The sequence below is a fragment of the Balaenoptera physalus genome, assembly GCF_965194825.1.
Source record: "Balaenoptera physalus genome assembly, chromosome: 19".
Classification (NCBI taxonomy): domain Eukaryota; kingdom Metazoa; phylum Chordata; class Mammalia; order Artiodactyla; family Balaenopteridae; genus Balaenoptera; species Balaenoptera physalus.
The window spans coordinates 10,732,529-10,749,395 of record NC_138900.1 but is presented as its reverse complement, the minus strand read 5'-3'; the positions used below and the strand labels follow the sequence as shown (position 1 = coordinate 10,749,395).

General features: G+C 46.1%; 1 protein-coding gene across 8 annotated transcripts in view; it reads right to left on the bottom strand.

The window, feature by feature from the left end:
* ZNF180 (zinc finger protein 180) overlaps positions 1–16,867 on the bottom strand; it is a 40,032-nt gene that overhangs the window by 21,198 nt on the left and 1,967 nt on the right. For 6 of the 8 annotated variants that reach the window (XR_014256959.1, XM_082438706.1, XM_082438705.1 and 3 more), the window contains exons 2-3: positions 13,934–14,023; positions 953–1,027 (exon numbers count right to left, since the gene is read on the bottom strand). Coding sequence is in view for 7 of the 8 variants with exons in the window: in XM_082438706.1 (XP_082294832.1) it covers positions 953–1,027; positions 13,934–13,984 (126 nt within the window). In the remaining variant the exon portion in view is untranslated. Of the gene's footprint in view, positions 1–952; positions 1,028–13,933; positions 14,024–16,032; positions 16,310–16,867 lie in introns of those variants that run through there. The other 2 variants (XM_082438702.1, XM_082438704.1) reach the window with 2 other exon arrangements.

The window sequence follows — 16,867 nt, the reverse complement described above, 5'->3', positions numbered from 1 at the left end:
CGAGGCTCCGGGTTCAATCCTTGGTTGGGGAACTAAGATCCCACAAGCTGTGTGGCACGGCCAATAAATAGATAAATAAATAAATTTTAAAATCAGTCACTATCTCAGAATGAGCCTTTCGGACTGACCAGCAACCCTATTATACCTCCTGCAGCAGCCTGTCTCTCATAATCCAAATTACTATTTTAAGCCTTCTCCACTCTAGTCAAACATCTCTCCATTCCAAGTCCCACCCACATGCTCAACAGATAATTTCACCTGACTGTTCAGAGAGAAAAACACAAGCCTTCAGATAATTCCCTCAACCTCATTTTTCTTATATGAGCCCTTCTTCCTCTAATAGAGTCAATGCATTCACATATGCTCTGAATTAATTTCCCTGGCACTAATCAAGGACTCTGCTTTATCGCTTTTGTCTTCTTTTTTAAATTATTATTTTTAATTTTTATACAATTTTGAAAGGTTACTTTCCATTTACAGTTACTACAACATATTGGCTCTATACCCCGCGTTGTAGAATATATCCTTGAGCCTATCTTACTCCCGATACTTTGTACCTCTCACTCCCCCACCCCTCTACTGCACCCCCCTACACTGGTAACCACTAGTTTGTTCTCTGTATCTGTGAGTTCCGCTTTATAGTTTTATCTCCTCTCTCTCCTGACCGTTAACTTCTTTTCCTCCACTTACTCTTTCCTGCAACCATTTAAACCGAGCCAAATCCTTTCAAACCTTTAGGGGATAAAAGACAACAACCCTTAACCTCAGATTTCCTTGCAGTTATCACTCTCTTCAATCTTTCATAGATAACCAACTTTTTGTAAAAAGTTGCCCACTCTAATCTCTATTTCCCCATTTTCTACTCACTTCCCAGCTCACTTCAATGTGGTTTCTGCCACCCACCAGCCATGTACATTTCTCAAGGTGAAGACAGAGGCCCTGTCCAACTCACCTGGGATGCAACGGCCAGTGACCCAGCATCATCTCTCTCGACCTTGACGATAATCTCCTGAGAAAGGAAACAGTCCTGAGAAGGCAAAGCAGATGAGAAAAAGGAAAATAATCAGGGAGCTAAGTCATGGCTCAAAACTCCCACTGTGAGTTGGCTAGGATTTGACAGACCATCTGTTTTAACACATCCCACCTACCAAACTTCTGCTCCTTCCCACTGGTAAGCTCAAGCTGGGCATGTGGAGAGAGAGAGGGGACATCTGGAGGAGCAAGAGGCATCAGACACAGCATGATGTCTTTGTGCATCTTCCAGACCAGCCCAGCTACCAGCTGAACAGAGTTGAGTGACCCCAGACACGATGCAGAAGAAAAGAACTGTCCAGCTGGGCCCTGCCTGAATTCCTGAATCACGGAATTGTAAGGAAATAACACGTAATACAGCAGGACCAAAGAATGATAAAGACAAAGATCAACAAATTAACTTCATAAAATGTTTGGCAAAAAGTTCCACCGATAAACGCACCACCAATAAGAATCTATGTTGTTAAGATTTCCTCCAAATCAGAAAGAAAGAAAAATAGACAAAGGAAAATGCACATGCAACTCAACTATGAAGAAATAAAATGGCCAGTGAATATACAAAAAGATGCTCATCTCTTTCAATCAGATAAAATCACATCTCTATTTCTATGACACCTCTATACATTAGAGACCATTAAATTCACACCAATAATTCCAATTACAATTCAACAACACATTTTATTCTAGCCTTCCCACTTTCTATATTTGTACCTTCCTTCTCTGGGTCCCATTATCCTATTTATATTTATTTATTTGCTCAAACCCCTGTATGTAACCAATATCCCAACCACATGGACTGTTTCTTCGGCCTGTTGCTAATGACTTCTGCCCTGGTGGCCCACGGGTCAAGAGCTTCATATACTCCTAGTGGAAGTTTAAGTTGATACAACCTCCCTGGATTGGCAATATATTTCTTAAAATAACATTTTATTTTGAAATAGTTTAAGACTCACAAGAATTTACAAAAACAGAACAGAGAGAGTTCCTGTGTACCCTTCACCCAGTTTCTCCCAATGATACTATCACACATAACCACAGTGCATTGTCAAAACCAGGAAACTGATATCAGTTCAACATTTTTAACTCAGGTACCGACTTTATCCAGATATCATCCGTTTTTACATATACTCTTTGCTTTTATTTTTGTTTTTTTAATGACAATATTTTTAAAATGTAATATCCAGTAAGTCTTCTTGTTAGTATTTCCTTAGGAAATAACAGAAAGTACACTTAGGGACTTCCCTGTCGGTCCAGTGGTTAGGACTCAGCGCTTTCACTGCCCTGGCCCAGGTTCAATCCCGGGTCAGGGAACTAAGATCCTGCAAGCCATGCAGAAGGAAGGAAGGAAGGAAGGAAAGAGAGAAAGAAAAGAAAGAAAGAGAGAAAGAAGGAAAGAAAGAACACTTAGATGTATGTACAAGAAATCTCATTAAAGAGTTACATTATCATAGCAAAAATGGGAGGGGGGATTAAGTGTCCATCAGTAAGTGCCTGGTTAAATAAATTACGCTTCATCCAGATAACTGAATATTATTTAGCAGCCAAGAGAAGAAAAGATAGATTTGCATGGATTGATGCATATAAAGGACAGAAAGATGTCTATAATATATTGTGGAGTGAAAAAATTAAGAACCGTATATAGACCATGAATAAATTTTTATAAAATATAAACATGCCCAGAAAAGTCCGGAAGGACAGTCTCAAAAGCATTAAAAGCAGTTATATTTTGGAAAAGCAGAATTGAGGTGCAGGTTCACAGTCTGTGTTTCAACATGGTATCCATTTTTGAATGACATTTCTTTTCCTTAATTCAATATTTACCAAACGGCAAAAAAAGTTTCCCTCTTGGGGGCTTCCCTGGTGGCGCAGTGGTTGAGAATCTGCCTGCCAATGCAGGGGACACGGGTTCGAGCCCTGGTCTGGGAAGATCCCACATGCCACGGAGCAACTAGGCCCGTGAGCCACAACTACTGAGCCTGCGCATCTGGAGCCTGTGCTCTACAACAAGAGAGGCCACAATAGTGAGAGGCCCACGCACCGCGATGAAGAGTGGCCCCTGCTTGCTGCAACTAGAGAAAGCCCTCACAGAAACGAAGACCCAACACAGCCAAAAATAAATTAATTAATTAATTTTAAAAAAAAAAGTCTCCCTCTTGAAAAAATCACTCTGAAACAAGATAATTCCTTTGTGGCTTCCTGAAGTTTTTACTACCGAGTACAATGACTCATCCTGTCAAATGACACTCTGTTCAAGGACAGGCATACCTCTTTTTTTTTTTTTTTTTTTGGCCTCGCCACGGCTTGCAGGACCTTAGTTCCCCAACCAGGGATTGAACCCACACCTTCAGCAGTGAAGGTACAGTCCTAAACACTGGACTGCCAGGGAATTCCCCCAGCATACCTCATTTTATTGCACTTTACTGCGCTTCACAGGTACGCATTTTACAAATTGAACGTTTGTGGCAACCCTACATCAAGCAAGTCTATTGGTGCCATGTTCCCAATAGCATTTGCCCACTTCATGTCTATGTGTCACAGTTTGCTAATTCTCAAAATATTTCAAACTTTTGCATTATTATTGTATTTGTCATGGTGATCTGTGATCAGTGATCTTTGATGTTACTATTGTAATTGTTTTGAGGTGTCACAAACTGTGTTCAAATAAGAGGGCAAATTTAACCCATAAATGTTGTGTATATTCTGACTGCTCCACTGACCGGCCCTTCCTCCGTCTCTCTCCCTCTCCTCAGGATTCCTTATTCCCTAAGACACAACAATATTTAATTAGGCCAGTTAATAACCCTACAATGGCCTCTAAGTGTTCAAGTGAAAGGAAGAGTCATACGTCTCTCACTTTAAATCAAAAGCTAGAAAGGATTAAGCTTAGTGAGGAAGGCATGTTGAAAGCTGAGATAGGCTGAAAGCTAGGCCTCTTGTGCCAAACAGTCAGCCAAGGTGTGAATGCAAAGGAAAAGTTCTTGAAGGAAATGAAAGGTGCTACTCCAGTGAACACATGAATGACAAGAAAGAGAAACAGTTTTATTGCTGATATGGAGAAAGTGTGAGTGAACTGGACAGAAGATCAAACCAACCACAACATTCCCTTAAGCCAAAGCCTCCTCCAGAGCAAGGTCCTAACCCTTCAATTCTGTGAAGGCTGAGAGAGGTGAGGAAGCTGCAGAAGAGAAGTTTGAAGCCAGCAGAGGTTGGTTCATGAGGTTTAAGGAAAGAAGCCACCTCCGTAACATAAAAGTACAAAGTGAAGCAGCAAGTGCTGATGGAGAAGATGCAGCAAATTATCCAGAAGATCTAGCTAAGTAATGAATGAAGGAGGCTACACTAAACAAGAAATTTTCATTGTAGACAAAACAGCCTTAGGTTGGAAGAAGATGCCATCGAGGACTTTCATAGCTAGAGAGGAGAAGTCAACGCCTGGCTTCAAAGCTTCAAAGGACAGGCTGACTCTCTGGTTAGGGGCTAATGCAGCTGGTGACTAAGTTAAAGCCAATGCTCATTTACCATTCTGGAAATCGTAGGGCCCTTAAGAATTATGTTAAATCTACTCTACTTGTGCTCTATAAATGGAAAAACAAAGCTTGGATGACAGCACATCTGTTTACAAAATGGTTTACCAAATATTTTAAGCCCGCTGTTGAGACCTATTGCTCAGAAGAAAAGATTCTTTTCAAAATATTACTGCTCACCTGAGAGCTCTGATGGAGAGGTACAATGAGATTAATGTTTTGATGCCTGCTAGCACAACATCCATTCTGCAGCCCATGAAGTAAGGAATCATTTCAACTGTCAAGTCTTATTATTTGAGAAATGCATTTCATAAGGTTATAGCTGCCATAGATAGTGATTCCTCTAGCAGATCTGGAGAAAGTCAATTGAAAACCTCCTGGGAAGGATTCACCATTCCAGATGCCATTAAGAACATTCGTGATTCATGGGAAGAGGTCAAAATATCAACATTAACAGGAGCTTGGATGAAGCTGATTCTAACCCTCATGGATGACTTTGAGGGGTTCAAGATTTCAGTGGAAGAAGTAACCGCAGATGAAGTGAAAACAGCAAGAGAACTAGAATTAGAAGTGGAGCCGGAAGACGTGACTGCATAGCTGCAATCTCATGGAAAAACTTTAATGAATGAGGAGTTGTTTCTTATGGATGAGCAGAGGAAGTGGTTTCCTGAGTTGGAATCTATTCCCGGTGAAGATGCTGAGAAGATTGTTGAAATGACAACAAAGGATTTAGAATATGACATAAACGTAGTTGATAAAGCAGCAGCAGGGTTTGATAGGATTGACTCCAATTTTGAAGGAAGTTCTACTGTGGGTGAATGCTACGAAACAGCACTCCATGCTACGGAAATATTGTTCGAGAAAGAAAGTGTCAATGGATGAGGCAAACTTCATCGTTGTCTTATTTTTTAAAAATTGCCACAGCTCCCCAAACCTTCAGCATCCACCACCCTGATCAGTCAGCAGCCACCAGCAGTGAGGCAGGACCCTCCAGCAGCAACAGGAGTATGACTTGTTGAAGGCTCAGATGATGGTTAGCATTTTTTTAGCAGTAGATATTTTTAAATTAAGGTATGTACACTTTTTAGACATAATGCTCTGGCACACTTAAGAGACAACAGTATAGTGTAAACATAACTTTTATATGCACTGAGAAACCAAAAAATTCACATGACTCGCTTTATTTCGATATTCACTTTACTGCGGTGGTCTGGAACCGAACCCGCAGTATCTCCAGCGTATGCCTGTGTACTTTGTTCCTTCTTAAATCTTCAAACACTGAGAAATAAGTACAGTTGACCCGTGAACAACATGGGTTTGAACTGCCCGGGTCCACTTACATGTGAATTTCTTTCAATAAGTACGAACAGTACTACCCAACCCTTGGTTGGTTGAATCCATGAATGTGTAACCGCAGATGTGGAGGGCCAACTACGGGACTTGAGCATCCGAGGATGTTGGTATACATGGGGACTTCCGGAACCAATCCTTCTCGGATACCGAGGGGTGATTTTACTGTTGACTCTTGATTATAACTCAGTTATCATTCAGTCTCAATCATAAACTAAAAGGAGATAAACTACTGTACTTTTCACAGGTGTGCCAACTTCCCTCCCTTATCAACCTAGATAAAATTTCACCATTGCATTGGGAAGGGTCATGAAAAGTGGCTAGCTTAAAGTCAGAAAAGGATTTCTCCAAGCTCAGAAACACCTCTCTATAATTCCTGGGCAGGTACTGAGGGTAACGCTGAGTATTTAATGAACTGGAGTTGTCGCAATGTAAAGGTGGCCCAATGTGAAAGCTTAACTGCTAGTTGCCTGCATTACTGTTGAGTACAAATGCTAGGATGGTTAAACTGCCTTAACATGGCTGCCTGGGCATTACAAAATGGCTCCAAAAGCCAAGGAACAAAAACATACAAATCTAACTCACAAGGCTAGAATTACAACAACAAAACTACAGATGGCCCCAAGGAGCCACAAGTTTTGACCCCAAACTGCTAACGGACTCAAATATTTCTCTTAACGGCTATTAAGAGAAATCGCATTCTTAATGTGTGACAACACCAAAGGTGTCTTTTCTTGCTACAAAAGTGGCAGACGTTGAATTCTAACAACTTAAGGGCCAGAAGTTAACTCATCCTATAATCTAAAACTACCTGGGAAATGAGAAGTTTCTCAAGAAAGGAAAACCTAGAAACACTGGACTGTATTTTAAATTATTACATAATCGTTCACTCTTTTTTGCTTGTTTTTAACATTTAAGACCAGTTAAGAAACAATGCCAAGAACTGAAAAACTTCATGTTTCTATCTAACTCAGGAGGTACTAGTAACGACAAAACCCCAAAATGCTCCGTATCTGCCACAACTGCTAAAACAGTTTTACTTGGGGAATATGGATGCACCTTCTTTTTAATCAAAACTGTTTTCAACATCTTTTGATTTAAAAGTTTTCACAAGGAAAACAGAAGGGAAATCACTTCTGCTCACGGTCATCTCTGCACCAAATGTCCTTCCCTGCCACCAGCCCAGCAGTCAATCCCGCCACTTTGCTTTCATTTCTTTGCATCACACGTATATTTATACCTTTTTTAAAAAATCCAACTTCCACTACAGTGGGTTCCGTAAGAGCTGAGCTCTCCTCTCTCCTATTTACCACGGTTTCACTGTGCTTCAATCAGTACAGTCATCACTCAGTGTCCTCGGGGGGTGGTTCCAGGACCCCCACTGATACCAAAATCCACTGATGCTCAAGTCCCTTGTATAAAAATGGCGCAGTACTTGCATATAACTGACATACAACCTCCCGTCTACTTTAAATCATCTCTAGATTACTTATAATACCCCATTCAATGTCAGTGCCATGTAAGTGCCATGCAAATGTGATGGAAAGAGTTGCCAGGCAAGCAGCAAATTCAAGTTTTGTTTTTTGTAACTTTTTGGAATTAAAAAAAAATTTTTTTTGATCCCGGGTTGGTTGAATCTGCAGAGCCCTAGGATAAGGAGGACCGACTGTACTGACACATAGTAGGCACTTCATAAACGTTTGTTGACAGTAAAACAACCACTATTGTGCTTGTTTTGAATGTGCTACCTGTGCCTTCACATTGTCCTTTGGTCCCCAAAGGCACCAAGTCTTTGCTGAGTTCAAGTCCCTCCTCTGGTTAGAAGAAACCTCTGTTGGGCTCCCTTTCTTCTCAGAAGATTCAAAGCATCAGCCTCCAGAACCTACCCCCAACTTACTCTCTCAAACTAAATGCTCAGAAACCATGTTGTCAGGACTTTGCTGGCAGTCCAGTGGCTAAGACTCCAACGCTCCCAATGCAGGAGGCCTGGGTTCGATCCCTGGTCGGGGAACTAGGATCCTGCATGCCGCACAGCGCGGCCAAAGAAACAAAACAACCGTGTTGTCACAAAAGTATGTGAACACATACACACACACACACACCCCTACACCCACCCACTCCTTCTATCCACTTCGGATTACCAACCATTTTAGGAATGTATCCTGTATTTACATCTTAGCTCCAGCGGTTTCCTTAAGATAATACCTATCATTTGCTAGTGTGTTTAACAACACACAGAGTACTTCAACACAGACTATCTCACACAATTATCTAAACTCTTTTGAAGAAGGGAGTGACATGTCAATTTTACCCACACAGAAATAAATGGTAATAAAGTTTCGTAAACTCATTGAAGTCCACGGAGTTCACCAGAGATGGTCCAAACACTGATTGCCTGATGTGAACTCCTCCCCTTTCCATGGCCCCATCGCTCAAAGTCTGATCATTCAAGCTCCAGAGCAAATGCCACCTCTTCCATGAAGCGTTCCCAGATAGCACAAAGTCTTGTCTCTTCTTCCCTTAGTTCTTAGCTGTTTTTATTGGACCCTAACTGTACCAGTAAAATCATTCTCCTCGAATTACTTCCATGTCTATATACCTGGGTCATGAACCCTAAACTGTAAAGAACTGTATACTTTTCACCTTTGTATTCTCCTCAGTACTGACCAGGAGCACAGTGTGAGTTGTCTGAATGTGACAAGGCTAGAGATAAGTGCACGGTTTTGGATATATAACTGGAATGAAAAGCCTTTACCCCCACTTCTGTGTGCTCTGGAGCATTTTTATTTTTATTCTTTTTCACTATTTACAATTTATTTTATTTTACAACTTTACTGAGGTATACCTGACAAATAAAAATTGTACATAGTTACGATTTTTTTCATATGGTCAGAACACTTAAGATCAACTCTCAGCAAATTTCGAGGACACAATACAATACTGTTAACTTTAGTCACCATGCTGTATATTAGATCCCCCAGGACTTACTCATCCCACGTAACTGACCCTTTGCAACATCTAACCAACATGTTCCCATTTCCCCCACTGCCTGGCAACCAACATTGTACTCTCTGCTTTTGCGAGTTGGACTCTTTTAGGTTCCACACGTAAGTGAGATCATGCAGTATTTGCCTTTCTGTGTCTGGCTTATTTCACTTAGCGTAATGTCCTTCTGGAGCATTTTTTAAAGTATCCCTTTTGTTCAACAATCACCTCTCCATGTAATGAAGGAACAGTTTCCTTTTTCTTTGTGTACTTTACAGAATTGGAATAGGAATTAGCCTGTTGACTTCCACGTGGAGAAGAGTTACAGGCAAAAGATAATAACCGTTCTCTCTGCGATATGAGTGGAACCATGTGTGACCCAGGGCCGAGGAAGAGAGACAAGCAGAGCCCTCGTGGAGTGGCCTGTCCCCTTCACAGTGAACCCTTGTTCAAATCAGTCCTAGGACTATTTGCTACTTGCTCTCCTGTAAACAGAGCTGACCAAACATACCTAACTCAGGGGGCGGGGGGTGGTTCTTGGGGGAAAAAAATAAAGCTTAGAATCAAATCAAATCACAGAATGATTACTGAACTCAATTCTCCAAGCTTTGTATTTGGGAAACTCCTCCATCTGTGAGGAGGTCCAGGATATTAACTCTAATAGGCATGCAGGAGGAGAATTTCCCTCCTTGGTGTGTTAATTTTTCTTATCACCCACAGGAGATGTAGGGCAGAGTTCACATTTCAGCTCAAGGGAAGTGATGTACAGGGTCCATTTGGAGGGCACAGAGTTTCTTAATTACTAATTTGAGAGGGAGGAAAAGCAACCCCTACTCAAACCAAAAGCTGAAGGTTCCCCTGCCTGATTTTCTCAGAGATCCTCCTGACCAGAGGGTCTCGCTAGTTCTCATGCACAAGAAAATTCTCTCTCCCATCCCACACCATTATCTATGAAAAATTCTCAACTTTCCTCAAATGGACAGAACAGACCCTCCAGCACGGGGTCACCAACTCATCAACAACCTGCCCAGCTCTGATGCTGAAACTGACAGGGAACAGGCGAGGCTCCACCACCACCTTGGCAGGATGTTTTGGTCTCAGCCCCTGAAGGCAGGCAGGGTTTAGAGTCGCCTCAAGGCCGAGTTACTTCCAGGTATGTAAGTCACTGAAACCTCTCAGGTGATGTCCCAATACAGTCTCTTCTTGAGTGTCCCTCATTCAAAGCCAAGACTTGGGCTCCCTGGTTGTCTCTCCCTGCCAGGGCTCTGCTTACCATCCCCAGGCCCAAAGCACTCGTGCGTCTTCTGATAACGATTAAAATGAACTACAGACCATTCAGAGTTGAGAAGTGTGGAAGCCAGCCTCCAAGGTGGCCCCCAGGGACCCCCGCGCCTCCTGGTATTCACACCCTTATGTAGTCCTTGCCCACCTGGTACCAGGGTGGGTCTGTGCGACCAACAGACTACAGAGGAAGTGATGGTGTGTCATCCTGAGATCAAATGATAAAAGACACGGTGGCTTCCATCTTGGTTGTGTGCAATTAAGCGCGCAAGCTCCCGCTCCCCCTCCGTCCCTTCCTCTCTCTCTCTCTAATCTCTCTCAGATCATTTGCTCTGGGAGAAACCAGCTGCTGTGTTGTGAGCTGCCCTGGGGAGAGGTCTACGTGGTGTGGGACTGAGGCCTCTCGCCAACAGCCTCATGAGTGAGCTTGCAAGTGGATCCCCTACCCAGGCAAGCCTTCCAAAGGCAGCAGCCCCAGCCAACAACTTACTGCAGCCTCATCAGGGACCCCAAGTGCCAGAAACATCCCGATAAGCTGCTCCCAGATTCCTGACCCTCAGATACTGTGTGAGATACAAAATGTTGGTTGCTTTAAGCTGCTGAGTTTGAGAGATGCAGCCAGAGATAACTAATACAAGAAGGAAAATGTTTTTGCTTTTTTCTATCTATGTAGCCTTTCTGTCTGTGAGAACTAAGTCATCTTTCTCCCCAGCACCTCACACAGGGCCTTACATTGGTTAGTCCATCAATAAATATTTGATGAAAGTAAAAATCATAATGAGTAGATTGCTAATTCAGTTGTATAGCATAGAAGAAGATGGTGAAAGGACCATTAGGATTCCCAGAAAACACCTGAAGTTACTAGCTTAAAGTACAATACCAATGGTCACATCAAAACTCATTTTAGGGCTTCACTGGTGGTGCAGTGGTTAAGAATCTGCCTGCCAATGCAGGGGACACGGGTTCGAGCCCTGGTCTGGGAAGATCCCACATGCCGCGGAGCAACTAAGCCCGTGAGCCACAACTACTGAGCCTGTGCATCTGGAGCCTGTGCTCCGCAACAAGAGAGGCCGCGATAGTGAGAGGCCTGCGCACCACGATGAAGAGTGGCCCCCACTCGCCGCAACTGGAGAAAGCCCTCACACAGAAACGAAGACCCAACACAGCCATAAATAAATTTAAAAAAAAAAACCTCATTTTACCTGTACTTTTGATAAAGATGTGAATGCAAATGTATGTAAATTTGTATTTGCGTAACTTCTCTCTCTGAAACTCTTGTGTACGTGTACAAGGAATCATTTACATAATCAAAAACATTTATAGCAGTGCTGTCTATAACAGCAAAAAACCGAACACTAAATATCCATTAACAGTAAACTCATAAAACCTGTGGCATATTTAGAAGTTGAGATCTGGACACTAGGGGTGCACACTGGTATCAGAATATCACTGCTCTCAGGCCCTCACAGTGGACAGAAACAGGGAAAATATATGTGTTTATCTGTGTGGACACACACACACACAGAGGCAAACAACATCTGTATGTATTTCTACATCTACATATACTGAAAACTATAAGCCACACCAATACCTCCAATTCCACTGACCACCACCAAGTTCATTCCAAAGTCCTCTCTTTCCACAGCTGACGGCGAGAACCCTGCCTCCCACTGATTGATAGGGACAGAGTTAAGGGACAAAGTAGGTAATTAAATAGCTAATGCCACTAGGGGATTGTAAGTAAAGAAAGAAGTATGGGAGACTCCTGTAAGTTAATGATCACTCAAGAAAACAGGTTCGCTTAACCACAAAACCAAGCGGGCTTGCTCAGCAACAAAGCCATGTGACAGAAGCATGAGACACGCCCCCAAACAATAAAACAATGGTGGCCTGAGACCCACATCCTGCCCAGTGAGCTCAGAGAGTTAATGATGCCTAGCACATGCTCCTCTGTGTGCACTGAAAACAAAAATATGAGGAAAAGGTGGCATTATACTAAAACCTGAGATGATTTACCATTTTTTTAGCATACGTTACCGCCTTTTTGCTCATTTCCACTGCACCATGACAGTCCCAGCTTGACCATGTAGGGACAAGAAAACTCCCCTGCCCGACATGGAGGAAGAACTGATGATGGAAGCGTGAGGTCTACTCAAGAATGAGGAAGAAGGTGGTCTTTTCCCCCCTCCCCACTTTTCCTTTGACTATAAAACTGTAGCCCACTAAATTTGGGGGGCACGGCACCCTCTTGCCTGCCCACCTGTAAGCCTCACAAGCGTCCTGTTCTAATAAATCACTCATCTCTTACTTGGCCTCTCGCTGAATTCTTTCTGCGCTGAGACATAAAGAACTGGAGCTCCAAGAAGCCCCTACGAAACGCCACCTAGCGGTTTCACCATGACCCTTATTTGATTTGTTTATCTGACTGACCCCCCTGTAAGTAACTAATCTCCCATTTCCACCGCCACTGCCTCTCCTACACGGTTCTCCTTGGCCCACCCGGGCTCTGCTGCCCCACACGGGGCCAGACTCTGCCAAGGGGCCCTCGTCACCCTGCCTGGGCTCTGACTCTGCAGGCCAGGTGGCCTCTTCTCAGGGACTCACTCTCGAGTCACTTGGCCTTGGACGCCGTGTGGATGCCCTCAACACCCTGCCTGAGCTGATACTCCACGTCGAGTCACCCTCACGTGTAGATGCCCTCAACCTGCTCAGGCTGTGATACGCCACACCAGGATGCACCCCACCTCCAACACGGGTGCCTGTCTCACCCGGCTCTGGCTCGGACACCCTAAGCTGGACCACCCCTTGCGTGGAGACCCTCACTGCACTGGGGCTGCCCACACCGGGGCATCCCCCCCCTCTCGGTGCTCTTCTCACCTGCTCTGACCCTGTCACCCCAAACCAGAACTCCTCCTCCGTGTGGACACTTACCTCACCCCGATGGGTCACTGACGCCCTCACACATGGATGCCCTTGTCACCCTGACCAGGCTGTGCCACCCCACAGCAGGCAGCCCTCCCTCAACTGCAGACGCCTACCTAGCTCTGCCCCACCTAATAGCTTCAGGATTGAACTGTCCAGGAAGGGAAAGGTGAAATTCTAATTTAACATCTTTAAGAAATGAAATGTTCTCAAAGAAAATGCTTTAAATCATTAATTTCCTAACCTTAAAATGCGTTGTACAGAAGTACAAAAGTATAGATAGGTAAATAAAAACATAAAGTCACTGGGAACGTAACTTACAGATAATCTTTGTTAACTGATATATTATAACGTATTTTCTATGCACACGCAAACTACGTCCTTTTTTTAATCATTTCAAAATGCTATTTACTTAACGTAGATCACAAATATCTTTTTATCCTATCAATGGCTACAGTGAATTCCATTTCATGGTCTTACTAGAACTCAATTAACTCTCCTCTTGCATTGCACGTTCTCAAACATTCTTTCCAACTGCTTATTCTCAAGCAAAGCTGTGAGTCGCTGGCCAAGGGGTAAACAGTACCCTAAGGGCTTTGGATACAGGATGCCAAATTCCTTCCAGAAAGAGTTATTTGGGTTAAGAGGGTGAGGAAATGCAGGGAGCCCCATAAAATGTATAGTGTGTAAGTGTTAGAAGCCTGCTGATCGGGAGGGGCCAGAAGCCCCCAAAACACTGCAAAGGGAGCTGGACAGTGTCCCAAACCCAGGGGATCAGGCTGTGGGGCATGGGTGGGGACAAGCTCTGAGTCTCCCAAGGGAAGGGAAGCTCCGCTCACCTGCGCGCTGGCCTTCAGGGGTCCCGGGGGCTTCTCATCCCACTCTTCCATGCTCTCCTCCAGGCACGGGCAGAGGCCTGAGGTCCTGAGCTGCAAGGGGAGAAGCCCTGAGTACAGCATCTTCGTGCAGGTCCCCTGTGGCTCCCCCCTCCCTGGATTAGTCTCTGCTTCCGGGATGCAGTACCCATGGCAACTGTGCTTCTAGAGGCTCCTGCCCAGATAGATTCCTGCCTGAATAGCTGTGCTTGCACCTAGAGTCCCTCAGTCCCTCTCCCAGGCCAAGCCTCTGCAGCTCTAGCCTGTAGCTCCTCCACTGTCTGGGGCCTCTGGACCACCTACCTGGAAGCCCACCACATGGCCAAGTGCGGCCTTCTGTCCATCACCAAAACGTGCAGCACGAATCAGTCCCTCTCTATCCCACTGGATCCTGGGACCCCTACAAACACCCAGCACATCAAGGACCCCCTGGTGTGCACCCGCTACCCCCAACCTGAATCTGCAGCCCCAAGTCAGCACCTCTTCCTAAGGCAAACAGCAGGGCTCTGCGATTGATGGCTCAAACTCCGTGCGTGACTAATTGCATGAAGTTCATGACGTAGCCCCACCCCTCCCAGGATCCACTGACAAGCCTGACCCTCCAGCACCTGTCGGGTGGATTGCCTCTCACCTCCTGCTCAAACAGCCAAGTGTAAGCACAGAGCTCAGCTGCACCCAGGACCTGGTCCCTCGACCATTCTAGGGTGGGCGGGCTCCTACCAGAAGAGCGCCAGTCCAGATTCTCCCCCACCCCAAATCTTCTTGGGCCCCGAATCTGTAATTCTGATCTGGCCCCTCCACCAACTTGGGTGTCCTCAGGCCTGAGTCGGAAACAAAGCCGGCATGGGACCGGGGGCTGCCCGACAAACACCAGCACCTGCCAGCCCCTCCTAGGCCCCGAATGTGGACCTCAGTTGTCTTTGTACCAACTCGATGTTTCTGGGTCAGAGACTAGAACAGCCCCTGGCAAATCCCCCCCTCCGCACGCCATCCCTTCCCCATCTCTCCCTCTTACCTACCCCTCAGCCCCACTGGATTTTCACTCAAACAGTATAGGGTGAGTTCACAATTCAGCTGTACCCTGAACCCGTACCCAAACTGCTTCCCCCACCAACCTCCCCAGGCCCCTACTTGAGTCGCACCTGCCCAGATTCCTCCCAAACATCTTCCTGGGCACCTGCAGCTCAGGGAGATCCTGTCTCTCCACCAACCTGGGCATCATCAGGCTGTGAGCGGGCGGCCAGGGGCACAAAGACCCCAGCGCCCTCTAATACCCACCTCCAGCTCCTCCTTTCTCACCCAAGTACCTGTGCATGTGCACAGAGGGCACCTGGCACAGCCCTACCCCTCTGCAGCCCAGAATCTGCAGCTGCTCCCTCCATCTGGACATCCTCAGGCAGTACCAGGGTCCTGGGACTGCCCATGCGCCCATTCTGCCCAAATGCCAGTGCATGTGCAGAGCGCGGCCTTGGCCCTCCCAAGTTCAGAACCCAAAGCTCCAAACTGGGGCCCTCAGGCCTCTACTCCAGAAGCCACCGCACAGGGGCCACCCGTCGAGGTTCCCTCCTCCTGCTGGCACACCCACGCACGCAGAGCGGGCTCACACCCAGAATCTGCATCCAGGACCTGAGCCCTCGGCCAGCCTGGGGCACTGTGCAAGTTCCCGCTCCTGAGACGAGAAGCTGCATTTCCCAAGCTGTTCCTCAACCTCCCTGGGATACCTCAAGTACCCACCAGCCCCTGTGAGGGTTCTCAGGTCCCCAGCCTCACTGCCTGCTTACCGCCATAACTTCAGAACACCCAAACAGTAACTGGAGCAGAGAATTCCAGAATCAGGCCTGGGCACTCACCAGCCTGGGGGTTCTCAAGCTCACGACAGAGCAGCTCCCATGGGAACCGGGTCCTCTTGCTTCCTCCAACCCAAACGTCAACCCCTGGGTGCCACCTAGCATACAGCCCCTTCCAGGTCCTAATCTGCAGCCCAGACTCTGTTCCTCTACCACCTGGAGCATTCTCACGCCTGCAAGCTAGACAGCCCGAGCAAAGGTCCTGGGAACACCTACTTCATAATCATGCTGGCAGCATCCTGCTTCCTGCCCAAACAGCTGTCAATCTGATGGCAGCTGTTGCAGCTTGTCATTCTGGGACTCCGATTCTGTACCTGTCACCCAGTGTCTTCACCAAACTTGAATGTCCTAGGACTCTGCACTATCCTACGTGGGTCCCAGGATCACTGGTCCAAGTCCCTGCTTCCCATTCACACATCTCCAACATGTGTAGGAAGCCCTCTTCTTAGAACCTGCCTCTAGGCTCTGGTCTCTCCGTCAACCAAGGAGTCTACAGTCCATCAGCCAGTCTCACGGCGGGAGGAGGGGGGGAGGGTTGGGGGGGGCGGTCGCTGAAGTAGCGCTGCCTCTCCTAAAACAAGAAACTGCAACTCCCACTTAGTCTGTCCACTACCCAGGGCGCCCCCAGGTCTGCAAAGAGTGGTGTCTGCTCCAGGGTCCTAGAGTCAACTACCCAGAATCTCACCTCCCATCTCGTGTTTCCTGCTCAAACACCTGCTCAAGAATACAGGAATGACAGAGCCCCTCTCCTCCGAGAACCAGAATCTGCAACTGGGCACTTCCTCAACCCAGTCGTTCTCAGCTCCTCCAGCCTTGGATGAGGGGGAGGCGGGGTTCTCAGGATCTTCCCCCACACCCGTGCATATAGCCTGTCTTCCACCAACCTGGGCATCCCCAGAGCATCCTAAGAGCAACACCCGACCAGGTACCCGCGCACGTGCGCAGAGCACAGTCCCGTGATCTGCAGCTGCCCTAGTATCACCACCAACTACTGTGACCCGAGGCTGAAGCACCGCCCACGCAGGTCCCAGATCGCCCACCCACACACGCC